The 27,183-nt window shown below is 43.1% G+C and overlaps 2 protein-coding genes across 3 annotated transcripts; one reads left to right on the top strand and one right to left on the bottom strand.

The window, feature by feature from the left end:
- Window positions 1-155: 155 nt before the first annotated feature.
- galcb (galactosylceramidase b) lies at window positions 156-25,425 on the bottom strand. 2 transcript variants are annotated; one of them, XM_080751229.1, is made up of 17 exons: window positions 25,232-25,425; window positions 23,816-23,884; window positions 23,652-23,715; window positions 22,106-22,219; window positions 20,012-20,151; window positions 19,863-19,901; window positions 17,358-17,488; window positions 15,746-15,901; window positions 14,077-14,201; window positions 13,416-13,543; window positions 11,971-12,060; window positions 11,786-11,875; window positions 10,000-10,144; window positions 7,729-7,909; window positions 2,591-2,754; window positions 1,915-1,991; window positions 156-646 (listed from the first exon to the last, which is right to left on the bottom strand). In XM_080751229.1, exons 1-17 carry the CDS (start codon window positions 25,376-25,378, stop codon window positions 497-499), a joined length of 2,010 nt encoding a protein of 669 aa, XP_080607355.1. In that variant the 5' UTR covers window positions 25,379-25,425; the 3' UTR covers window positions 156-496. The 2 variants fall into 2 exon arrangements, with proteins under 2 accessions (XP_080607355.1, XP_080607356.1); XM_080751230.1 differs by lacking the exon at window positions 17,358-17,488 and adding an exon at window positions 19,082-19,209.
- LOC308305465 (oxysterol-binding protein 1-like) lies at window positions 4,673-6,940 on the top strand (the record flags this gene model as incomplete). The annotated part of the gene is made up of 1 exon (XM_080750261.1): window positions 4,673-6,940. The coding sequence occupies one exon, from the start codon at window positions 4,673-4,675 to the stop codon at window positions 6,938-6,940; it is 2,268 nt and encodes a 755-aa protein (XP_080606387.1).
- Window positions 25,426-27,183: the final 1,758 nt, after the last annotated feature.

Consider the following 27,183-nt stretch of genomic DNA (forward strand, 5'->3'; position numbering starts at 1 on the left):
TACAAATGGGACCAAATGGACCCTACATGTCCATGTGTACACACTCAAGAGTTACAGACCGTTGGTCTCGGTCTCGACTTGGACGCGACCCCCTCCCACACTTGGTCTCGACTCGGACTGGGCACCCATCGGACTTGGTCTTGACAAAACACACATTAAGAAAAATCACTTTATTCAAAACAAAAACAATTAAAAATGCAAAAACACATTAATCTTCAGTAAGAATTCATTTTAAAAGTTTCATCCAAGTCCTTCATTTCAGAAAGGGAAAAAAAAATGTTTTATTTTTTGGCATAATCCCCTGAACATTCCAGTGTTCGTTTTTCATAAACCCATATTCACAAATCACAATTCCCCCGCTTTGTAATAAAAAATACAAATAAAAATAGATCCACCTCAGGTAGTTTTCATCACATTAAAAGGGTGTAAAAGAGGAATTAATGCTGTGAATAAATTAATTTCGTCAAGGCATATTCACAACGATACAATCGCGCCGTCAAGTGGATTCCGCTTCCACTGCAAAGTTGTCAAACTGGGCCAGCTCAAAGGAGTGTGTTCCTATGGCTGCCCAGCCGTGGTTGGGCGACACCACCACAGCATTCTTCCACAAGGGATAACCGTTCAGCAAGCCTGAAGCATACTGGCCCTGGGAGAGAGGAAGGAAGAAAGGAAATGTAATTGTGACATAAGGCCTAGGCCAGACGGAGCTGGATATGTCATATAACCCGGTTTTTCAGATATCCACATAGAAAAATATCTAGGTCCACACGACAAAGATATCTAGGTCTAAAATAATCTGATTCCCCAGTAGCCGGCACCTCAACCACATTAACCCTAGTCCTAGCGTCCCTATTCTGGGGGTGACCGTTCAGGAAAAGCAAGGAGACAAGCAGGGGTGTTGCACTAAATTCTGAATTATGTATGTTCTTCATAAGGGGAACTGAGAATGCATTATTACGCATTATTTTGTGCTTTAACTATTGACAAATAGCAGATCACAGCTCACAGCGGGGCACTGAGTCTTTGAATATTTCAAATCCTTGGTGGTGCTCAAACTTTTTCATGTGAAGGACCCCCAAAATTATATGTATTTGGCCACGGACCCCCATCTCAAAATATTTCGTTCCAGGGACCCCCCCAGAAGCAAAATTTGAGTTACAAATGTTCGCTTAAAAAATACATATATTCAAAGATTTGCACACATTTTCACGACTTTTCAAAAATAGCAGATCTACAAGCTCGCAGCGTGGCACTCGGTGCCGTGCTGTGAGCTTGTATATCTGCTATTTTTCAAGAGTTAAAGTATAAAATAATGAAGGCCCCTCCACCTTGGGCCCTGGTAACTCAGTCCCAACTTTCCCTCCTTGTGGCGCCCCTGGAGACAAGCTGAAGTAAAACTGATTGAAAAAATATGGACTTACACATTCCGGAGAGCTTTCTGACGGATAGATTACACTTGGAGCAGGTGCCTTATATTTTGCATTTGTACACGTTTGGAGCAGTTAGGGGCTCAAATGGGCTTGCCAACAGTCTAAATTGCCTCTGGTCGTTATAACCTTGTAAGTGTGAAAATGTCTACACAATAAAAAGTCCTCTTACGAGTGTTATCGTTTATGGCTAGGTCGTGGACACATTATATTTGGGTCTGACATTTTATAGAAGCTTAATCCAATTTATCAACAAATGGAAATAATTGTTAAAGTAGCTGCAGTCATTAACACGTAAGTACAAAGTGCAGTGAACACCACTTAATTTATAAAAAGCATGACACTGAAACATTAAATGGGAAAAGTGGTGGCATTTACTGTAAATAGCAGTACATTTTAAACTATTTTAAATTCCCACAAGAAAACTTACAACAAAACCCAAAACCAAAAACAGGAATGAGCGGCCATGAGGGGTGTATGAACTTACTTTGACTGTGAGTGTTAACGTGTGCCAGCCATATGCTCTGGTGCCAGACAGGCCCTCAGCAAGCACAGTCTGACCCGCTAATGAGGGAAGAGAGGAGCACAGCGTTAATCATTCATCAAAAGTGTGAATGTTGATCAAGGATGCACCCCGCAATACAGAACATCACCCTTCACAGTCTGGAATGCAAGCAAGGCTTGAACTTTATTTGTGCAAAGTCTGATGGACCCAAATGCATACAGCAGGGGTCTTCAACATTTTCAGGCCAAGGACCCCTTAGTTGAGAGAGAGATGAAGCAGGGACCCCCACAACCTTTTCATAGATTCAATATAGTTTAATCATTTGACAGCACAATCATCAGTGTATTTTGGATCCATGTCAATTTGTGTTTTCAGATATTTAACCACTTGAACTGTCAATCTTTAATAAACTTGACCTTTCACTCTGTAATTAGTCTGCTCTTTTTCCCCTCTACACCAAACCTCTTTGCCGAAAATAGCACGAGGCGTTGTGAGCTTGTAGATCTGCCATTTTTGGCTACAGAATATGGACACTAGGGTTCAAGTTGTTAATATAAAAAAGGATTGGAAGATTTGGAGGACCCCTGTAGTAACTCTGAGGACCCCCTGGGGGTCCCGGACCCTCTGTTGAAGACACCTGGCATACAGCATTACTAACCCAGGTCGTTGGTGACTTTGTAGGAGCCGTCTGCGAAAACCCAAAAGAAAACTCCCCTGGCACTGCGGATGGACTGGCCACCCTTGTCCACCCTGGCAGCGATGAACACGCCGCCAGTCTTGACCGTTTCCATCAAAACGTCACATGAGACGGTCAGGTTCTGCCTGAGAATGTAAAAAACAACAAACCATGTTTGATTAATATCTGGTGCATTCTACTTACTGTATGTACATCTTGGAAGCACCCTGCACGACTGGGCTTACAACAACATGCACAAGGCTGCAAACATGAGGTTAAAACAATGCTCAAATCTTTAAACATGATATTATATATTCATAATTGGAGAGCGTATATGGCAATTATACAACATACAATGCACCACAAGGATTTCGATCAGATTTAACTTGAATTAGGGCCAGGTGCTTATATTATTAATATATATATAGAGAAATTAAAGAAAGGTTAAATTCTGGGAAATTGCAAGTGTGGTTGCCAATATATTGTCAATCCTCAAATCCATTATATTGTCCAGTCAGAAAAGGGACAGAAAATGTCCATTGAACTCAATGGACTTTTGAGGTTTTGGGCTTACAGAAACGTTCAATTTAACTGTTTGTCTTGTCTAGATGCTCTGTAGTCGCGGACGGGAGAGTGGCAGGGACATCAGCACAAGTCAGCATAATTAGATCAGCGTTATTAAGCTACAGTTTCTGTTTTGTGTGATATCAGACCAGAGCTCGATCAGTGTGCGAGGGAGGTTATGTATGACATCAGCCCTCCAGAGCTCACTCAGCGAGAGAGATGGAGGGAGGAGCAGGAGCCATTTCACCCATGCGATAAGTGACGCGTTGCCAGTGGATCTAGACTGCACTCTATTGAGGTACCAACTTGCTCCTTGTGCACTCGTGGCCATACAGTATATGGCCTACTTGTGCGCCAGCAGAGCGTGCAAGTACTGTGATCAATGCTGTTCGGTGCCGTCTGTATGTATGTGGGTCGATAAGTTGGCACTCTGCAGAGTTGCCAACCCACATTAAAAGGTAAGGACATCGTGGCAGTCAACCCCGAAAGTCGATGTTTTTTAACTCATTCTGTGCCAGCGCCCTCTAGGGGCCATAGAATGCCAGGGTATCTCTCATAGGCGAGCGCTTTAGCTTCCAGGACCTCACCTTCCAGGACCTCACGTGCTCACGTTCATGCACGTCATGGAAAGTTCCCAGATGATAATGCTAACAGAATGGCTATTCCCATTTTGTCATCTAAAAGATCATTTTTGGGCGATTTCGCCGTAAATAAACCTCGCGCCGCTTCCCTAAAGACACAATCCAGAGATATAAGCCTTCAAAGATGTGGTCTTTCATTGGATTAGGCGGAGATTGGCGATTTCGTTCGCAAATAACGGCCGGCCGGGAGGTTGCTAGCTTTCGGCTAGTAGCTAGAAAAATCAGGCCAGGCTTCAGAAGGCCTCTTATCATTTTATTCATATAATTAAAAAAAGCCGGACTACTTCGGGATCGGCACACTGGTATACTCATCGGAAGCGGCGCCGAACATTGGGTGAACATTGGGGAGCTCAAAAATGTATTTTAAACCATTTTTAATGGAATATATCGTCGGACAGAGTAGAATGGCTAGCTGGCTAGCGGCTAGCGAGCCAGGACCACCCACGACTCTACAAGCAGCTCGGGGTAAGTGAATTAATTAAAAAAAAATTGTATTGGATTGAAATAAAGCCGAACTAGTTCGGGATCGGCACAGAAAGAGTTAATAGCAGTAAATAACTTAATAACATGGCACTTCATGCCACATTTTTCCACTGGTTGATCTGCATATAAAATTCCAGGAATTTGTGTGTGTGCCTACTTGTGTCCTAATAAGCCTGGAGGTTACTGACGTCATGGCACCGATGTCATCGATGACTCATACAATAGACTGACCTCCATGTACTCCATGATAAAGAGTACTAGAGTTTGCTAGCGCACGTTAGTGTGACCCGCTTGTAGTCTGCGGCTACTTAACATGTTTTACTCAAGAGCACACAATTGATTCATTACCGGAGATTTATTTATTGAAAATCTGTAAATGTCCGAGCCGCCCATTGCCATCCCTGAGGACACGTACAAGGGTTGGCTTTTCAAATGGACCAACTACGTACGAGGCTACCAGCGACGATGGTTTGTTTTGATCAACGGCCTCCTGTCTTACTACAGGACCCAGGCAGAGATGGGCCATACTTGCCGGAGGGCGATCAATCTGAGCAGGGCCACCATTGCCGTGGAAGACTCCTGCAACTTTGTCATTTCCAATACCGGCGCGGAGACCTACCACCTGAAGGCCAGCTCGGAGGTGGAGCGTCAACGCTGGATCACAGCCCTAGAGCTGGCCAAGTTCAAAGCTGTCCACACGGAGGCAGAGTCCGATGACTCGGGTGACGATTGTCCCACGCAACCCCGCGCCGATGGAAACGGCGGAGGGAGCCCCGACTCTGAGCCCCCGTGGTCGCTACGCGTGCTGGCCAGCAAGGTGGAGGACCTCAGCACCTGCAACGACCTCATTGCCAAGCAAGGTTCTGTGCTGCAAAAGGCATTGTCAGAGCTGGAGGACGTCGGCGAGGGGGAGGACGCGGGAGACAAGCTGAGACAGGCGTCGGAGAGAGCCACGCTGTTCAGAATCGCCTCCAACGCCATGATCAACGCTAGCCGGGACTTCCTGTCCTTGGCCCAGACCCACAGTAAGCACTGGCAGAAGGCCCTGCAAGCGGAGAGAGACCAGAGGGTGAGACTGGAAGGCACTCTGCAGCAGCTGGCCAAGCAGCACAACCACTTGGAGAGAGCCGTCAGAGGAGCTACAGCACCAACACCGGCCCCTTCGCTCAGTGACCCTGTCGGGGACAGCAAGGGTTATGGCAGTTTAGGGGAGGGCAATGTCAGTGACGAGGACGACGAGAACGAGTTCTTTGACGCCATGCAGGACCCTGTAGAGTTGGTCACGGTCCCTGCTGACACCCACGTGAGGTCTGACGGTAATGTCAGCGGGACTGGCGGCGAGCTTGTGATGTACGACCGGTCGCTTGACGAGCAGTCTTTGCCCACCGACCAGGAGTCCCTGTGGGCCCTGGAGGTGGAGCCGGTGAGACAGCGGAGGACGCGCATCCCGGACAAGCCCAACTACCCCCTCTCCCTCTGGGGCTTCATGAAGAACTGCATGAACAAGGAGCTCTCCAAGATCCCCATGCCCGTGCACTTCAACGAGCCCCTCTCCATGCTGCAGCGCCTGTCCGAGGACCTGGAGTACCACGAGCTGCTGGACAAGGCCGCCCAGTGCCAGGACTCGCTGGAGCAGATGTGCTACGTGGCCGCCTTCACCGTGTCCTCCTACTCCACCACCGTGCACCGCACGGGCAAGCCCTTCAACCCGCTGCTGGGAGAGACCTTCGAGCTGGACCGGCTCCGGGAGTGCGGCTACCGCTCGGTCTGCGAGCAGGTGAGCCACCACCCGCCCGCCGCCGCCCACCACGCCACCTCCGAGAGAGGCTGGACCCTCAGGCAGACCATCACCATCGCCAGCAAGTTTAGAGGAAAGTATCTGTCCGTCATGCCCTTGGGGCCCATCCAATGCCTCTTCGAGAGGAGCAACAACCACTACTCTTGGAAGAAAGTCACCACCACAGTGCATAATATCATCGTGGGAAGACTCTGGATCTACCAGTCGGGAGAGACGGAGGTGGTGAACCACAGGACAGGAGACCGCTGCAGCCTCAAGTTCGCTCCCTACAGCTACTTCTCCAGAGACATCAACAGAAAGGTGACGGGTGTGGTAACGGACAAGTACGGCACGGTCCACTACGTGCTGTCGGGAAACTGGGGCGAGAAGATGGAGTTCTCCAAGGTGGCGCAAATCAGCAAAGGAGAGAACGACGCCGAAGACAACCCGAGGACCGTCTACAAGACGCTCAAAGCCAAAGAGCTGTGGAGGATGATCCCTCTGCCCGAGGGAGCGGCCGACATGTACCACTTCTCCTCGCTGGCGCTGACGCTCAACGAGTCCGAGGAGGGCGTGGCGCCGACGGACAGCCGCCGGCGGCCCGACCAGAGGCTGATGGAGGCCGGCCACTGGGACAGGGCCAACGCCGAGAAGCAGAGGCTGGAGGAGAAGCAACGCGTCGCCTGCCAGGAGAACTATAGCGCCACCTGGTTCGAGAAGATCGACGATCCCGTATCCGGAGAGTCCATGTACGTTTACAAAGGCGGCTACTGGGAAGCCAAGGACCAGGGCAAGTGGGACGTGTGCCCTGACATCTACTCGTCGTCGAATCGCGTCACACTCTCTTCCACTGAGAAAGCTGAATGAGCTGGATCTAGGACCCGAGAAGAGGGTCAGAAACACTGTCCAATAACTATTTGCTGCCCCGAGCCTGGATTTCACGGGAATTTTGAAATGTTTTTTTTATTGTAAGACTTGCGGTCAAAACGTAAAGCAGCCTGATCTAGAGCCAGGCTGATTTGAAAACTTGTGAAGCTTCAGGGGTTGACACTAAGGTCTCAGAGGCACTTGCCTATCGGGCAAGTAGAGGTCATGTTCTACTTGCCCAAGGGTCATGCCCACTTGTCTGAAAAGTAAATCGTCCTTCGTTTTATAATGGACGATTTTAATTACAGCGCAACACTTATTTCTTTACATTCTGGGGCTGTGCGATAAAAATGTTGTACTGTACCTCAATACTTACAAATTCAAATACCAAATACCTACATATATGTAGGGCGAGGTCGCGCCATGTCTTGGCCGTCTGGCCAGAGAGTATATCGGAACTCTACACAGATAATATGTGCTGGGCATTCCCATATGAAATCCTGTTAGATATGGGCTTAATATTGATGAAATCAGGGATCTCCATATGTGGGCATAAAATATATTCTGTTAGAGTGGTTCCCATGATATCACAACATACAATCCCTTCTATGTCCATATATGGAGATCCCTGCTCTGAGTATATGACATCACTGTGATGTCATCTGTGATGTCACAGTGATGTGTCAGGGGAACCACAGTGTCAGGCGTTAGCCGTCCATCCGGACAGATACAGACAAGCTGTGACGGTTCTGACAGTAAACTCCGACCTACGGTCGCAATAATCTCACCACTTGAAGTCTCCAATGACGCTGATGGTCTGGTCGGCGTCTGTGGCCCAGGTAACGGGCCTCTGGGTGAGCACCTGGCGCAGGGTGAAGACGTGCGGCCCCGGGTCGGTCAGGTTCATGAAGTACTCGAACACGCCCGTCTGGTCGGCAAAATCCGGGGCCTCTGAGAAAGCCGGATTGACTGCAGAGGGTTGACACCGGAGAAAGAGGGAGATTTGGTAGAGATTTTGGTAGAGTTTATGTTGCCTTTTGGGCATCTATACTAAGGCTGGGCAATATATCGAAACACTATGCATTTACGTAGTACATGCAAAAAAACAGTCCATCTGTAACCAAAGTGTTGTTATTTCAAAAAACATTGTTGGATTGTTGTTGAAATAAGGCATTTAATTATTTCTTTATTCTGTATGTACTGTGCAATGTGCATGCATGGATATGCTATTCATTATCTGGGTTAGACAGGCAGTGGACCTAAAGCAGAAAAAACATTAAAAGCTATATAATGCAATTGTTTTTACTGATATTGTGAATAATATCGAGGTAGTCAACAACGTTATCGAATATCGAAGGTTTTCCTAATATCACCCAGCCTTAAAGGAGTAGTTCACCCCCAAAATGACTTTTTTTCTATTGATTACTCATGCCATGGAGAGTAGAGTTCAACAATATTTTTTGGGTTTTTGTCACATTCCTAAGACAAAAATTTGATTAGAGTAAATTTACCCCCATTGATTCTGGATGGGGTAAATTTATTGTTATCACATTATTGTCTTAGAATGCGACAAAAAACTAAAAATATTATTGAACTCTAGTCTCCACGGCGTGACTAATCAATAGAAAAAAGTCATTTTGGGGGTGAGCTACTCCTTTAATACATACCATCTACTGATACGATACACTCGTAACTGTACTGTGTGCCTAATGCTACTAGTATAGCATATTGTCATGATTAGGTGGAAACCCTGCATGTCCAAAAAAATCTACTTTTCAGGAAATGGAAACAAATAAATAACCTGCATCACAATGGATCTAATGTTCTTACAGTAGTCACATGCTCTCGTTAAAACTTTTCATTGGTTAGATATTTATACAACCCAGAAAGACCTCTTTCAACCTGGTGTCCCACTTTTGGACATCATTAGGCAAACTCGTTCAAAAGTTTCAAAAGTAGGAGAAATAGCCAAGCAGAGCGATAAGATCACAGCATGGATGCACCAGGTTGCTATTTTCGCTACTTTTGCGCAACATTGTCATATAGGTAAGTATAACGTAGGGTCTTCAACGTTTTCAGGCCTAAGACCCCTTGTTTGAGAAAGAGATGAAGCAGGGACCCACAACCTTTCATAGATTCCATATAGTTTCATTGTTTGACAGCACAATCATCAGTGTATTTTGGATTCATGTCAATTTGTGTTTTCAGATATTTAACCACTTGAACCGTCAATACTTAACTCTTTTACTGCTTCGGACGTTCCCGTTTGCCCCAATTTTCAACCCAGGTCGTTGCCAATACGGCTCGTTCTTTTTACCTTGTCTGATGACTGTAAGCTGATGAGGGGTCGCGTCGCCGTGTACAGTAAAAACATCTCCCGTAACGCTGCTCTCAAAAATCCACCGCACATTAGAAATAAGGGGTCCCAAATCACTTCCTGGCTGTTTTCTGTGGATCTGATCTAGAAAATGCATTTCTATGCTCTGAATGTATGGCAAGCGGAGCGGCCCAATTCACATTAATTATTGCAAAAGGCTGCCCTCTGCCGTCAGTTTGGCAGTACACATTTGAGAGTCTATTGTAAAATGAATTAGTTTAGAAAGAATCAATAGATGATTTTCTATAACATCGCAAAGGTAAGCTGCTTTTTGCTGGCACCAGCCCCAATAAATAAATAATAACATCTGGCAGTAGAACTGTTAATAAACTTGACCTTTCACTATGTACTTAGTCTGCACTTTTTCCCCTCTAAATCAAACCTCTTTGCCAAAAATAGCCAATCTACAAGCTCACAACGCCTCACAGCGCAAGGCCTTGTGAGCTTGTGGATCTGCTATTTTTATAAAGACACTAGGGTTCACGTGGTTAATATAAAAAGTGGTTAATATAAAAAAGGTTTCTATCACAGAAAGATTTGGAGGACCCCCTAAAGTAACTCTGAGGACCCCCTAGCGGTCCCGGACCCTTGAAAACCCTTGAAATAAGGCATTCATTTATGAAAAAAGAAATATATAATCGTCACATAAAATGTCATTAATCGTGACAGCCCCAGTCCTTACCAACGTTGAAGTCATCCTTATAGACGTTGGGGAAGCGTGCGGAGGGCGGTGGGTCAGGGTAACTCCCCTTCTGGCCCGAGGTGACGGTGGTGATGGTGTACACTTCATCCACGTCCAGACTCAAGGTGAACAAGCCGTCCAGAAGCTGCCACAGCCACCATTAACGGAAAGAAGACAAGGAGAAAAAGAAAACACCTCGCGTCAATTCTCAGTAGGAACATCGGTAGACAGTTTGGTGTGAACTAGGGCATTCACGAATAGTGATTTTTAGTATTCGAATTATTCTACCTCAAAGTATTCGAATAGTCGAATATTCTACAGGACTGGCCAAACTGTCAAATATTAACCGATTTAGTGCCATTCCCGAGATATCTCGCGAAATTCCCTTTGATGTTCGCAGTGCCATTCCAGAGATATCTCGCGAAAAGTAATATATTACTGTAACGGCGGTTATCCTACCGGGTACATGCGCGGAAGGTCCCGAGACGATCTCCCTCGCTGATTTATCATCATCACGGATCCACGAGCACAAAATAGTAATCCCATAACATTGAGGCAGACGGGGAATCTCATCTTTAATGTCCATTATCTCAAAACAACACTTTCAAAGTGAGGATGGAGGCAGATGCTCGCTTATATAACACATGTTGAAAAGCACTGATCCGATCCGCCATTACACCACGTAAACAATGATCGATTCCGGTGAAGGACGTGATGACGTCAGACCGGAAGTGTTTACGCTATGGACTTCTGGCCTTCAAAATAAGACAACGCTAGTGAATGCAGCCTGAGAGAGGCATCGTGGACATTTTAATCCGTTAATTTCTGGGGCACAAAATGGGTTAAGTAAGCAAGAGGCGAACAGATCTACATGCTCACAACGCCTCGCGTTGCGAGGCGTTGTGAGCATAGATCTGCATGTAGATCTGCAATATTTATCTGCGGAACCGAGTCACATTAAATGTAATCCCTACAATTCCAAGTGCTAGTCAGGGTGCGGGTCCCCAGTTCAAATGTGTTTATTTTGGGGGTCACGGCCTAAAAAGGTTTGAGAACCCCTGGTATAGAGCATTAACAAATTCATTGACAACTCATTCTTATGACTTCCTATCTAGCCAAGCTTTATAAACTATATGTATTTCTTAAAGAGAAAACAATAATAATAAAAAAAAGCGAATATTCGACTTCGGTGAACAACGTCGAATAATGACTTTGATATTCGAATATTCGAATATTTGGTGAATGCCCTAGTGTGAACTATGGTAGAGGACAGACGGCATGCAGAGTTCCTTCTCAGACAACAGAGGGTGATGAGGCGTCACAAAGCCTTTCGCCAGAGGTGTTTTACTTTAGATCAGCGATTCTCCACCTGTGGTCCATTTGGTTCCATTTGTACACAAGTTACTGAGTTGCAGTCGTTAGAGACTACAAATCGCACAGAATAGAGCGTAATGTGAGTGAGATGCATGAACAATTATCGAGATGCATAAACAATTATCATGGTTAACCGTAAAGGATAAATATTGTCTTTTGTTGTTCATGCTTAACATTATTAGGAACAATACACCACTTCTTGCTAGAACAGGGTGTATATTCAGGTTTTTGCCATGGACATAAATAAGGATGCAATTCAGGGGTGCCGTGGATGGAAAAGTTATTAACAGGGGTGACCCGAGACAAAACGTTAGAGAACCACTGCTTTAGATGCCTTTAAACAGCAGTCTCAAGGCCGCAGTTCAATGCCGGTTGCATTCTCGTAACCGTTCCCACACCCCGAGTCCTTTACCTTCAGTGGGGGGAGCTTCTTGAAGAAGGTGGGCTTCTTTGTCTTGAAGTCGAACCTCGACTGCCACACTTGCAGCTCCTTGATGGATGCCTGCGAGCGAAAAGAAGAGCGCTTGCATAAGACGGGCACGCGTGCGTCAATCAACAACTGCCCACGGTCTGGGGGGAGAGCAGAGAGATACCTACAAAGGAGCCCTTCAGCTGGAATGTTGCATTCTGGGACGTGACATTGAAGGGCAGGAGCGGAGGTCTTATGCAGACTGAATGATCATGAGTCTGTTGAGAGGGAATGAAAGAAACAAGAAAACATCAGGAAGCCTGTGTGCTTGTGCGACATCTTGACATTGGAACGCAAATTGGTTTTCTTGCTTATTATTCTTTCGATGAGGAGACATTTGCATCTGTTAGAAAAACATATTAATTAACACTGCCAATTGGGGATTTACATACAAAATAATGAAATTAACTGAAATAAGGATATAAAAGATAAATTGCTTGAAAAGACCAAGGACTGCCTCTGAAAGCCATCTCTTGCTGGTGTCAATAAATGCGGGCAATGAATGTAAAGTAATAACAAACAACTTACACATTCTCTTAAACCTCCAAAGTAAACTTCAATGATTTCAGCCTAGCGTATTTAATGATTGCAAGAACTATGCTCTGGTTATTGCACATCAAATTCACACTGGTGTGAATGTGACTGGCATTACAGTGTCCTGGTGTTAATCACTTAAGCCTGATCTTGTTCTTTCAAAAAGTGCCAAAGCGTTTCCAATAACAATACTATTTTGGAATAATTGGAAAATGTAAACAGGAAATTAATGTTATCAACACAATAAAATGTTATCACAATATCGATATCGAGGGATTTGCCTAAAGACATTGTGATATTTGATTTTGTCCAGATTGCCCAGCCCTATCAAATTAGTCAGGAAGACCTTAAAGCTGTATTTTGAAACTATTTGTGTGAATTAAATGCCTAACCCTAACCCGCACCCCAACAGTATAATTTTCACTCCCAGCACCTTATATTTATGGCATATATTGTCATTGTCGGGTGGAAACCTTGTATGTCCAAAACCGTTCGTTTTGTATTCATCATCTATAAAATTTACTAAGCTAGTGAAAACAGCAGATCTACAAGCACACAACGCCTCGCGTACTTGTAGATCGGCTGTTTTCACTAGTTTTGTGCGACAGAGGTTTCTGCCTGACAGTGACTATATTTGAGTGTTTATGTTGCGAGGAAAACGTTGAGATAATAGCCATTTTGGTTAGAACTGACAGAAAATAACTTTGTACTTCAAGTTTAAAATTACACTAAATATTTTTTCAAGTGTCCAAATAAATTCAAAATATTATCAAATGATCTCGCGGCACCCCTGGACTGCTGTCACGGCACCCCAGGGTTCCCCGTCACCCACTTTGAAAACCCCTGGTCTAGGTTGCACACGCCCTTTGACACTGTTCCTGGTTTGAAACCAATTTTAAAAAAAATAAATCAATTTCTACCAAGAGCAAGCGGGCAGGCTCTATCAGTTCAGAGATAAAAACATGGCAGCACTTGCACAGGAGACCGAGAGCGAAACATTATGAAGTTACAGCTTTAACTGAGAAACATATTAACTTGCCATGGTTTCAATAACAACGGTGAGGTTTCCTTTGCCGTCGGTCAGAGCCACATAACTGCCACCGTGCGCTAGATGTCCCACAGTCTGCAGGTAGCTCCACCCTGGCTGGGTGAACTGGGTGGTGTGGGCTGGAAGGACAACATACAGTACAAACAGATTTCCGTTGTATTTAAGCTTATTTATACTTCACCGTAAAACGGTAGCCCATCAAAAAGCTCACATTCTACCACTTGCTGTGGTCACATGTTCAGATACTGGATTCTGATTGGCTTAAAACAGTGGTAAATCAGTCAACAACCTTGAGTTGGCTCATGGACCCCGCCCACTGTTGTGTTGCAGTTGTAAAACTAAATAACCTTGCAAGTTACAACTGTGTTTTCTTTCATTTATATGGTAGAAGTGGTAGAAAAGCAATTTACCATTCGAGGGTCGTGGGTTGTTTGGCACTCGGCTTCGCCTCGTGCCACAACCCTGACCCAGTGGTAAATCAGCCAACAACCCACTCCCTCTCATGTTAAATGGCTTACATACGTCGCATCGTGGGTTGATATCTTGTAGATTTTCACAATTGAGTGTTTGTGTGTGTATCAATTAAGTTGATTAATTCAATTAACGGTAGCCCCCCCAACACGATTCACAGGAATAAGGTGGCTGTGGAGACCTGTAATCCAGATGGGAGACTCCACCGCGTAGCTGCCACTCCACGGCTCCTCTGCCGTCATCAGCCCATCTCTGCCAAACGGCAGGTCCTCGTAGTAGCTGGCAACCAGGTTCCATGATATAGTTCTGAGAACAACAACAACAAAACAAAAGACAGTGAAGCTGGTTGCACGCTGCTGAGTTTTTTTCGTTGCGTTTTGGAAACCGAAATTCACTAAAAAAAATGTTCAGGCCAAGGAGAGAGAGAGGAGAAAATCTGGAGAGAAAAAAAATCTACCCTGGTCCGAAAGTAAATACGAAATGGGAGGCAGTGTGCAAACATGATTGACATAATGTGAGGTAGATTTTTTATTTTTTATTTACAGTTTTTAATGCCACTGCAAGCAAGTACTTTCCAACCTTGTTATTTTGGAGAATAGGTGTCAGAAACATTGTTACAAAAGTGTCAGAGGAGAAAGGTAAGAAAGGTAAAACCAGTGTGGCTGTCATTTTCAAAGTTACGTAAAGAGTTCCTACTTGTACCTCACCTTCCCATTTTCATTGCATATAGCCTTTATGGCTTCTGACTAGAGTGCAACGGAATCAAAGCATCATAACAAAACTTTACAGTATAATGTAAGGCAGTATGCAAGCTGAAATGCTTGCCTGTTTGAGTGCAGTTTCCGTGTGATATCTGCCGACCCAAAAAGGATCCGTCTTCTAGTGTATTGTGTGTATTTTGAACACTTGTTTACAGCTTGTCCAGTACATAAGAAATCACACCCGTGTGAACTGAGCGGTGGTCGTGGAGGCTGTGCAACAGCACTACTGGGTGGGTGCAGCGGGGTTAGTGTGCTTTACAATGCTGTAGTTTCTTCACACACTCTAATTTATTTGACCCTAAAACATTCAGTTTGTTAATAATAATAATACTTCACCACACATGCTGACCCACCCTTCCCCCTGTGTGTGTGTGTGTGTGTGTGTGTGTGTGTGTGTGTGTGAACAACAGCGCCCCTCCCTTAACATGTGTGGTCAAAAAAGGTACTGCAGGCTTGAGGCTACATACACGGCCGGACGGCCGGGCGGCCGGACGGACGAATACCCACACACACGGCCACGTATAGGAGACGGTGTGACCACCGCTCAAAAAGGGTTTGTGATTATGGACAAAAGAGTAAAGGGCTGTCCACACAAACTTTAAGGACCCTTCCAAGTGGATGTCCACAGACACCACAACTACAACAACAAGCGTGGTGAACTTTATAGTTATAATTATGGTTATAGTGCTTGGGGTGGACAGCCCTTAACCACACGAACCCTATGCCAAAACAGCAGCTCTACAGGCTCACAACGCCTCACAACATCGTTAGCTTGTGGATCATTTTTGTCAAGATATTAACCCATTTAGACCTGGAACGAACTGTGTCACGTTAGATTTTAACCACTTTAACCATTATTTTATACTTTAACTAGTGAAAAATAGCAGATATACAAGCTCAAGCTGTGAGCTTGCTCGCGGTGCTAATAATATAAATAAATGAATAAATAATCCATCCATGAATGAATGGATTCAAGTCTCCATGGGGTGAGTAATCGATAGGAAATTCGATAGGAAATGTTACATTTTATGGGTGAACTATCCCTTTAAAAGTGAGTTCATGTGTATGTAGTGTACCTGGTGCACTTACGCGGTCATGAGTCCGTTGACGTAGTTCTGGTTGAGGATGCGCGCCCAGCATCCTCCACCCACCTCGTCGTTGAAGGTGCTGTAGTCCTCTGAGGACCACAGCTTCTTCTGGGTCTTCAGGGCCGCCATCACCGTGGTGGTGCCTGGGTAGTGGGCCCTGGGAGGGGCACACACACACACACACACACACACACACACACAACACACAACATCTAAAGATACTACAAAGTGTGGTTGTCGTGATGCGAGTCACACTTGCAAATATCTATATATCCGTCTATATCGTCAGTCCCTATTAGAGCGGTGCTAACCATTGAAGTAAGCAATATTACGTCTGTGTTTATGTTTATAAATTAAACTATGAAACGTTATCTCTCTTAGCAAAATGCAAGGAATTGATTCCTGATGAAGCCGGTCGATTTAACATATGGCCCAAGTGTGTGTCTAGTCTGCTTGCCCTGCAGAGGCAACCACACTTTCAAAAATTACAATTTAAAACAACAAGAGTGTTAACATAGGTACTTTGACCATTTACTTAATGGTTGCAAATAATGATTTATTGTATGTACTTATTTCACTTATTTTGAGAATATCTCTTTTTGGACCAAAACACAGAATATTGACAAATGTATGAACACACAGGGTGTGAAGGGAGACACACACACAAAGAGAAATAGTGTTATTGCAAGTTACAGACCGTGCGCTCGAATCAAAAAAGGATCAACTGGGTTTTAGCATTTGCACGTAATCAAACATCAAAAAAACAATATCTAACAGGCAGCCAAACATCTGGTTAGAGATGCCCGAGATGCTGTAAGTTTGGCGATGTTAGTACCCAAAGATTAAAAGGATCCCATGCTAACAAAGCCAAATACGCCTTAATACATTATAATTGTCCTCTATCCACAACTTTCCAACGTCCCATCTTGCATTGGGCAGAAGGTGTGTGGCAGCTTCCAGCGCCGCAGCCGAGTGTGATCTACAAGCTCACAACGGTTGCATCTGCGACGCGACGTTAGCCTGTATGTCTGCTGTTTTCCGGAAGTGTCCCACAGATAATGCTACAGTAAATTCCCGCGGAAACAGGTGGATAACTAAAATGTAAGACAAAATATGACAAGAGTCATTCTTTTGCATAGAAAGCTGCAGACAAGAGATTTGAGGAGTTCCCTATTTTGGACACTAGAGGGCACTGTTCACTAAGCTATGGAGTCAACATGTGCTTCCTGCCTTTCCTGAGGAATAGCTAATCTTTCACTCAATGCCTGTCCTAAGTTGATGTCATTTGTGGGAATTCCCTGTGGAATTTAAGAAAAATAAATGAAAAAAAAAAAAAAAAAAAGCTACTTCATAAGGTTAATAGCATCAAATCAATATTTTATGTTTTTATTTTCACATGTATTCCATGAATTCCATAGGGATAGACCACACAAGGCCAAATCATCAACTTGCGACGGGTATTTAAGGTATTTTTAATGTTACATGTTAGTTATGGGGGGCAATTATAATGTATGAAGGTATATTTGGCTTAATAGCCAGGGATCCTGTACGGAGACAGACAAGACAACTGGGGTGCAAACAGTAGGTCCATGGCACACAGAAAGGTGTCCTACCCTATCACGTCTACAGCCGTGCTGAGTTCCTGGTCTAGCAGCACATACAGGGAGATGGGCTCCCACAGGTTATCGCTGGCTATGATTCTGACCCTCTCCAAGCCACTCTTATCCAGAGTGTAGCGCAGCAGCTACAGTAGCATACACATCACCACACAGTGACAGGCAGGACACAAGAGGAGAGACAACGGTTGAGGAGGGACGAAATGATAGCTTCATTGGCTATGGGTTTACAGGGATGGGACAATAATCGTTATTATCGTGATCAAAATAATTATAATAATTGTATCGAAGATATTTTCATTGATCGTGAAATTGTCCCGTCATACACTAGGAGGATGAATTAGCGTTTGTTGAGCTGCAAATTTAGCACCACTTAAATCTTCTATACTTGATAAAAACGGACCAGTTTTTCAAGTAGATCAGCATATTTTTTGGTGTGCGCAACCAACCAGGAGAGGGATGCTGGGGGTCCAAGTGGCTAACAAAAATGCCATTTTAAGATTTAAGCATATTTTGATTAAGGCGATAATATTGTTAAAGGACAACTTTGTTTTTTTACAACAAGGGTTCATATTTTAGATTGTAATTAGAGAAAAGAAAAAGTGAGTGTTAAAATGTTTTCATTTGCTTCGTTCTATTGTTTTATCGTGTTTACCGGCGTGCTAAAATGAGGGGCATGCGTAAGCATGGGCATGCGTACAAGTGGATAAATATGTATTTTTAGACACAATAAGCCAGCAGTTTCTTTATTGCTATTTACAGTAACACTACTAGCCCCCATAAGTCACATCCAACCATGAAAGGTAGCTTTGTATCTTGGGAATGGGCTTATTCTGTGTAAAATTACATATTTAGCCACTTGTACGCATGCCCCCAACCACTGAAATAAGAATCTCTAAAACAATAGAAAGAAGTAAATGAAATAATTTTAACACTTATTTTTTTATATTCTTTAATTACAATCTAAAATATGAACCCTTGTTGTAAAAAACTAAAGTTGTCCTTTAATCACAATAATTGTTGGCAACAGTAATCGTGAAATGTAATTTCCATATCATCCCATGCCTAATATGTTATAAGATATTAGCTACTGATGAGTGAAAGTCAGGTATATGTACTGTAATCTCAATACCATGCAAAAACAAAACAACAACTGTGGCATGCACAAAATCATGATATAAAAAGCATGCACAGTTGCAGGTTATGAGTTATGAGTCGACATATTATAATTACCAAAAGAAAAAGAAAAAAACAGCCACAAACATTCAGCTATGTTTTGATCGACAAAAGATGCAAATAAGTATAACTTCCTAGATTGCCTAAAGTCCAATCTGCTAAACGACTCCAATGACGCACCCACTAGTCACGACAAAACCGTTCTGATTCAGTGCATCACAAGATCTGGAAATCAGTAATCAGGACTCACAATGACTTTAACCCATTTAGGCCTGAACTCATTATGACGCAATGTTTTATGCTTTAACTATTGAAAAATAGCAGATCTACAAGCTCGCAGCGCGGCACTCGGTGCCGCGCTGTGAGCTTGTATATCTGCTATTTTTTTTATATTTAATGCATAACATATTGCGTCATAATGTGTTCAGGCCTAAATGGGTTAAAGTGATTATCACAGTGAGTCATATTGACCAAGTTCGGATTTCGGTGTGAATGAAGCCTTGTGACCACTTCCGAGCACGCTGAATTCCCCATCTGTTACTTACCCAACCACCTCAACGGCATCGTTGAGGTAGGGGTCAACGGACAAGGCGTTTGAGATGCTCCAATCGCCGTCCGCCGCGATGATGCCAATCCCCGTTAGGCCCACTTTGTCCAACGTGTCCCTCAGCACCTTCAGTGACAAATGACATGATGCCCTCAAGCGAACGCAGCTACCGAGAGTTGTGGAATATAACCAAATGTTTGTGGCTGTTTTTATTTTTATTTTTCTGTTAAAAAAACACCAAGCTATTATAGTATACTGTATGGCAGGGGTCTTCAACGTTTTCAGGCCAAGGACCCCTTAGTCGAGAGCGAGATGAAGCAGGGAGCCCCACAACCCATATATACCACATAGTTTCAGTGCATTTTGGATTCATGTCAATTTGTGTTTTCAGATATTTTAACCACTTGAACCGTCAATACTTAATAAACTTGATATTTCACTCTGTACTTAGTATGCTCTTTTTCCCCTCTACACCAAAGCTCTTTGACGAAAATAGCCGATCTACAAGCTCACAAAGCCTCGCAGCGCGAGGCGTTGCGAGCTTGTAGATCTGCTATTTTTGGCTTAAGTTCTCAGAATATGGACGCCAGGGTTCAAGTTGTTAATATAAAAAAAGAGAAAAAAAAATCTATCACACAAAGATTTGGAGGACCCCCTGTAGCAACTCTGAGGACCCCCTAGGGGTCCCAGACCCCCTGTTGAAGACCCCTGCTGTATAGTGAAATGTCATGATTACATCTATGGAGGAAAAGATATATATTACAGGGTGATATATTTACCTTTATGTACTTGCTGTCAAAGTTCCGCTCATTCCAAATCTAGATTTGATGAAAGGGTGTATTAGTGAGGGGGGACAAGTTCTTCTTGTCCACAATAATGACAGTTATAGTGAGTAAGTAGCGTACGGATGAGATCGAGAGATACACACCCCGATATAGTCAATGTCCAGATCGTGGTACTGCTTGGCTCCAATGACCCAGGACACCACATAGGAGGCAGTGATGTCAGGGAAGTCGTAAGGCCAGTTCGTCCCATGGCCTACCCAGCCAGGGAAGGCCCAAGGCAAACCTGAACACACACACACACACACACACACACACACACACACACACACACACACACACACACACACACACACACACACACACACACACACACACACACACACACACACACACACACACACACACACACACACACACACACACACACACAAACGTGCATGTTTTATCTACAAATGCCCGAATTCATCCACAAAATAGAGACACTGTACACAGCACTAGGTCAGAGAGGGGACTGCGAGCGAGGTCCACCATAGACAAAAATGTCTAAATGTCCATTAAAGGCAGCCTAAGCTGGAACTGCCACATGCCTGTTTTTCATGTAAGGTCCAAATTGTTCAGATTGGCTCAGACTGCAGGGAAGATCATAGGGGTAAGACAACTCCCCTCTCAGCAGTCTATTTATGAGCAGGCCACAGCACACTAAGACAGACTCAAAAAATAGTCAGTGTTGTTACCCATGTTTTACATGAAGAGTTTGTGCTTCTGCCCTTTGGCCCCTCAAAACCTTCAAAGGCCAACTCAAACAACGGCTAAAGAACAACCAGACTTGCGACCACTTATAATAGAGTATAGAATAGTGTAATAGAATATCAGCCTGGGATCCAGCCTGAATCACTATGTTCCGTGGATCTGTTGTTCTCACTTTGCTTATCAAGTATTGGACCTACGGACCAATCAGAACTTGTTTGTGCATGCATATAGGAGGCTTTCCAGACTTGAAGCGAGTGAGAAAAAACATCCAGCAAACATAGCGAAGCAGACTGGATCCCAGGCTAATAGAATATAGTCTAGTACAGGGTTCCCCAATAGGCGGCCCACGGGCCGCGGGGGTTCTGTCCAGCCCCCACCAACCCCAGTAAAAAAAAGGAAAAAAAAGTTGAGTGCGATATGAAACAGGGCACACTTTTCATAGCCAAAAGATCCCAGGGCACACCTAGATATATAGTGTGTGGCTATTTTCAAAATGTTTGCCTCTTTCTTATATTATTTTATAATTGGCCAATGTTTTACCAGTTTTGATATAGTTTGTTTATTATTTTTGATGCTGTAATGGTCTATTTTATTTTATTTCTTGAGGTCTTAAACAGGTTTTAAAAGTCCTTAAATCGTGACTTCACTGTCAAATTTCAAAGGCCACACCAAAGGTCCGCTGCACAATGCTTGGGAAACACTGCACTAGTAGGCCTATATCTGAATTGTCGCTGGAGTAGCAGGAACGCCGCCGTCGCCACCCGCAATGTTGTGACCCTCGGATTGGTACCCTAGACATAATTCGGCCCTTGGCGAAAACTAATTGGGGAACCCTGGTCTAGTATATAGAACTCAATACACGATACAGGATAGGCAAGTGAGATTACGAGCTAGACTAAGGCCATGGCTACACGGAGCTAGATATTTGTGAATCTAGACATTTTTTGGTGCTGTTGGGGCTTGCAGCCACATGAATCTGGATATTTTTCAATCCGGATAAATAAGTGGAGACACTGAAAAATATCTGATTCACTGGATCCGTGTAGACATGGAACCTGGATATCTCTGAAGACTTTACTGTGTTTGTGCTTGTTAGACCTAGATATCTTTGTCGTGTGGACCTAGATATTTTTCTATGTGGATATCTGAAAAACCGGGATATATGAAATATCCAGCTCCGTGCGGACCTAGATATTTTTCTATGTGGATATCTGAAAAACCTGGATATATGAAATATCCAGCTCCGTGTAGCCATGGCCTAAATTGGGGGTTGAAAATACAGTAGGAGTCCCACCTTTCTGTTTACGAGAGGGCTGGAGAGACTGGGAGTCCCCTGTTACTGAACAAACACTTCATCTATGGCAATGATTATGGTCAGAGTATATACAGTAGCTTTAATTTGCTCAATTTGGCTTCTTAAGTTGGGGGTAAATTGAACATAGGCAACAACCTGCAGAACACTTTTTTATATTACATTTTTTGCCAACCTATTAATGTGATGTTTGGATTCCTCTTCTTAGCCTCTTTCATAAGCCACCACTCATACCCCCGGAAGAAGTTCTCATCGTTCTCATAGTGCATGTGAGATGGCTCTGTTCCATCTAAAGAAACAATGATAAAAGAAAAAGGTTTAATTATTTTAACCAAGTGTGCTCTCTGCTTAGATAGCATACAGCAGATGTCAAACTTTTTCGAGCCAAGGACCCTTGATTGATATACATTTGGCATACAGTATGTTGATAATGACAATACGGTATATCACTTGTTGCACTGTGGTGTCAAAACTTTTTTCAAAGGGAGCCACATTAGAAAACAAAACAAAAAACTTGAAGGGACGACTATATTGACAAAATGTACTTTCGGTCTGACCATAACAAAGTCACATACACATGCATTGCAATCATAATATTTTATTTAACTATCATCACCAATATCGTCTTTTGTCAGGTTTGTGCTCTGACTAAAACACAAATAACTCACATGACCAAATGTAACCAGACGTGCATGGTAAGAAATGTTACAAAATAGCCTTCTTTGACGCTTTCAAAATGAGACAACAGGGAACATGGAATCTTGACAAATTATACTATAAAATATTCTTGTTTGACAGTGTTTGACGGGCAGTTTATAGTGCAATTTAGGAATGAAGCCGCAGGCTGTATAATATTTGTCATCGGGCCGTACTTTGGACAACCCTGACTTACTGTATGTCAGGTGAAACAGTAAGATACTCGAATGAAGTCAATACTAAGATCAATACTAATTTAGTCATGGGGCATTTGACACAGACCGTATAAATATATCAATCAGGTCGATCTTATCCCTGAATACAATACAAGACGAATCAACAATCAACAGGGGTCACTCACAGATACGAGCAGTGAAATGTTGCCGTGGCTTGTTCCGCAAGACTGTGCTAACAAGCGCAATACATATACAACAAGATAATACAAGTAGATTGTGGCCAAAATACTGTAACTGTAATTCCGACACAACATTCCTTAGTAATGCTGATGCTAACTGGATGCAACATTGGTGTTGGTTAAAGTATATGGCTTTGGTATCTGTTGCATAGGCCATACAACATAAACTAAAATACACTGGTCAACATATTATCATTCCAGATGCACACTTACGTAATAATAGTGGGGCTGAGCGATATCATATCAGATATAAATAATATATAATATCAAATAACTCGGTGTCGCTACTGTGACAACAATATGGATATTACAATGTGTGCTTTGACAAAATATGTACAATGAGATTTTTGGGGGGAAATAATGGGTAATAATGGTTATGTTATAATCGGTAATAATTAAGTTTAAAGACTAGAACGCTCAGGTAAATTCAGAAAATACATCACTTTACTGTTTATAAAACCAGTGGAATAAAAACTCAGTCAGTCAGTGCAGTATCATTTGACACTATCCCATAGTTTATGACATGTACAGTGGCCTCATAACCCAGATACCTGCAGCTGCAAAACAATGAATAACGTATAGACATGTGTATGTCTAAACTTCATCTCACCAGTAGTTTGAGCATCTCCTCCGATTTCCACCTTCAGTATGTGCAAAGCAGCCCCGAAGTTTGGCTGCAGGTATACAGTAAAATACAAAAAAGAACATATGTTTTTTTAAATATTGTAACGGAGGAATATAATATTCCCATAAAGTCTGATCATCACACTGTACCTTGAAGAGGTAATCTAATATCTGGCTGCGGTATGGTTCGGCATAGTTGATGAGCAGACGAGACGTCGCCTGTATGAATGAAAGACAGTGACAAAAAATATATGTTATACTTCTTGTGATAATCAATGCAGAATTGATACACCTGTAGGGTGTACATAGTACAATGTAGGCATTTAACATCCTTATTCTCTTATCCAGAGGGAGGCAATCACGTACAGTACATACTGTAGAATGCAGAGATAATTCCTTTGTAAATATCCCTAATTTCACTTCATTATTTGTGTTTCTTTTTCCCTTGTTGTTTTATTTCTTATGACTGCTTTTTATTTTCTCCCCTTTTGTTACTGACAATTCCCTATGCAAAGTAGCCTACTGTGTTCTATATGTCTTTCAATGTTATATGAGATACATAGAGTCCACCTCAAGAAACTAGGATGCCACTACGTAAAGCAATTTGTACTTAAGTACAGTACTCAAGTAAATTTACTCAGTTACGGTCCACCACTGGTTATCAAACTTTTAAATGTCAATACTCTGAGGGTGTACACATATGGACCCTAATGGACCTAATGGTCCATAAGGTTCCATTTAGTAGGCCTATACTCTTAGATTTACAGACCTGTCCATAAACCCCTCAAGAAGCCCCCCTGAGGGTTCCTGCGGAGTGGACCCCACTTCAACTGCAGTTTTAGCACCACACTACACAACACTACACCTCACCACACACTGCACCACATAAAAATATCTACATTTTCTATCACACAAAAATACCCCTATCGGTAAGAAACAAATTGACCCGTTTAACTGTGATTATAATACAATATAAATTGGTATTACAACTGTCCTAATTATAATACACTATAATGGATTATAAGTGTCATTATAATACACTATACAGTATTAATGTTACTACTATGATAACTATAATACACTATAAGAGATTATAATAGTCGTTATAACACAATATAATCTATTATCAATTATCATATATTATAACTATACCCTGGTGGTCTAAATGAAAACTCAGTGAGTGATCAGTCATTATGAAGTGTTTGGCCCTGTTTGGCCTATCTCAGAGACCTACTCTGGATTGGATACTTTTTAGTACCCCTTTCACACCACTCTACCCAGGTTCTTGTAGTGGATAACCTAACACAAGTGGGCGGTGTCGAGTGGTGTGGTGTAGGGCCATGTCAGTGGAAAAGGGGCTTTTGAGAACCACTGGTCTACTCTACACAGTAGGCTACCAGTGTTGTAGCTTGTCATGCTGCTAAGTAAGTAAGGTCCATTTGTACACTGTCAGGGTTAAGGGGAGCGAGGGGAGACCTTGACATGTGAAAGACAAGTTTGAGAAACACTGGTGTACATAAACAGAGAAAGTGGAACCAGGAAGTGTAGTGTTTCTATGGTTCTCACCCCTCCGCCGCTCAGACCTCCGATCCCGTCAAACACTCGTCCCAGTCCGCCCTTATCGTCCAACACGTAGCTCTCTGCACACGCACACAACTGGAAGGATACTAATAACACAGCTTGGAGGAGGGCAGCTGGTGATAGAGGGATCATCCTGTCCTGCTGCTGCCAACTTCTACTGGAGTTACAGTGACTCGCTGTGTACGTACATACCGCTACATCCCATTGTCCGGAGGTACAGTCGTTTTGATTGGCTAGCTGGTTGCCAGAGAAACGATAGTCACGTTTTGATTGGCTAGCTGGTTGCCAGGGAAACGATTATTATCAGAATGTATGTAATGTCGCTTGTCTATTAAAACAAAAGTTTGTGTAAACAATATGTTTAGTTGTTACTAGTTTTATGAAATGTGACCTTGTAAAAATAGTTTAATCTGAACGGAAAGTAGCCAATCACAGCGAACCGTCCCTGCGGCCCATGGGATCATTCAAATGCAGATTTATGTCATGTGACCACCCCAAACCACGTGCATATTACAACATTACAACAAGTAATTATTGTTCGGGAAGTTCCATTTGGAACAGAAGAGACAATTGGCCGATATGCAATTAATTTGTGTGTGCCTGTGTATTTACAGTACACTCATATGCAGTAGTAGCTGTAGCTGTGGTTGATGGTCAGGAGCTCGTGCAATAAAGGAAACAGTCACACGATGGCAGTGTTTTCCACAAAATGAAAGCTTTCATTCTCACATCAGCAAAGTACAATTCGAGGCATAATGCCCCAAATCTCAGTTGAACCCGGGTCTCCTGCTCAAGTGTGAAGAGTCTGTCTACTTCTTCACGATCCAGGACAAAGGATCATCTCTCAATTAAAGAGCAGAGACACCAAATAGTTACAACCACCTCATTGTGTAACTTATTTTGTATTAACATTTTATTCATATATTAAAATATTTACATCACAGCAATGCAACTTTAATTTTGGTGTCTTTTCTAGCCTATAGTGTGTGCCAGCGGCTACGTCATTGTAGTCCTTAGCGGCCATTTCTTGGGACAAAACACAGGTGTTTCAATTGTTTGATTGCATAGAACTAATGCTTTACTCCAATCAGAACACCTGTGTAAGGCTGTGTTTACCCAAGAAATGGCCGCTCTTAGAACTACATTTGGCACACCCTATAGGTTGTGATATTGCATGCAATCACAGCAATGGAGAGACAAAAGCGTTATATAACCCACACGCTGATGATATGTCAACATCAGTGAGCAATCAAAAATAGGCTACAGTGTGTCGATCCAAAACACTTATCTTTTGTGTAACCCCCTGTGAAGTTTGACCAATTCACCTATGCAAGCTTTTTTGTGTAAAATGCACTGTCACTGCCTGGACTTATTCTTTTTCATAGGCCTAGGCATTGTCTCTTCTTTTGGGCCTGTTTTCGAAGACCATGTCTGCTTGTTTCTCTCGCAAAATCTGGCAACACTGAAAGCAGTTCGCCCACCAGTGGTGTAAAGTATTCATATCATGGGTTGCATTCGTAGTCCTACACCAGCCATTTTGAGGACCAACACAGGTGTTTTGATTAACATAGAACATTGGTTCTATGCCAATCAGACAAATTGAACACCTGTGTTGGTCCTCAATATGTCCGGTGCTCCAGTTTAGGACTACAAATGCAACCCATGAATACCTAGGCCTACATTACATAAACCACTTTTGGTAGCCTACTTTAAGTACATTTTGATGCCAACACTTTTGTACTTTTACTCAAGTAGGCCTACATTTGTAATTCCGGACTTTTACTTGTAACAGAGTATTTCTACATTGCAGTATTGATTCTTATTTTTGATAGGCTATATTTAATATTTGAGTACTTTTTCCACCACTGTCGGCCACTTCAAAGACTCCAGTTTTCGCGCCCCACCCCCCACGGTGCACCTGCTGGAGTGGACAGGAG

Source organism: Nannobrachium achirus (genome assembly GCF_963921795.1).
Source record: "Nannobrachium achirus genome assembly, chromosome: 20".
NCBI lineage: Eukaryota > Metazoa > Chordata > Actinopteri > Myctophiformes > Myctophidae > Nannobrachium > Nannobrachium achirus.

Coding starts and splice junctions, on each gene's coding strand:
- galcb (XM_080751229.1), bottom strand. CDS start 25,378: ATGATCCCTCTATCACCAGCTGCCCTCCTCCAAGCTGTGTTATTAGTA. Junction 22,220..23,651: donor AGGAGATGCTCAAACTACTG/GTGAGATGAAGT, acceptor TTGTTTCTTTAG/ATGGAACAGAGCCATCTCAC. Junction 20,152..22,105: donor TCCAAACATCACATTAATAG/GTTGGCAAAAAA, acceptor GTGTGTGTTCAG/GTTTGCCTTGGGCCTTCCCT.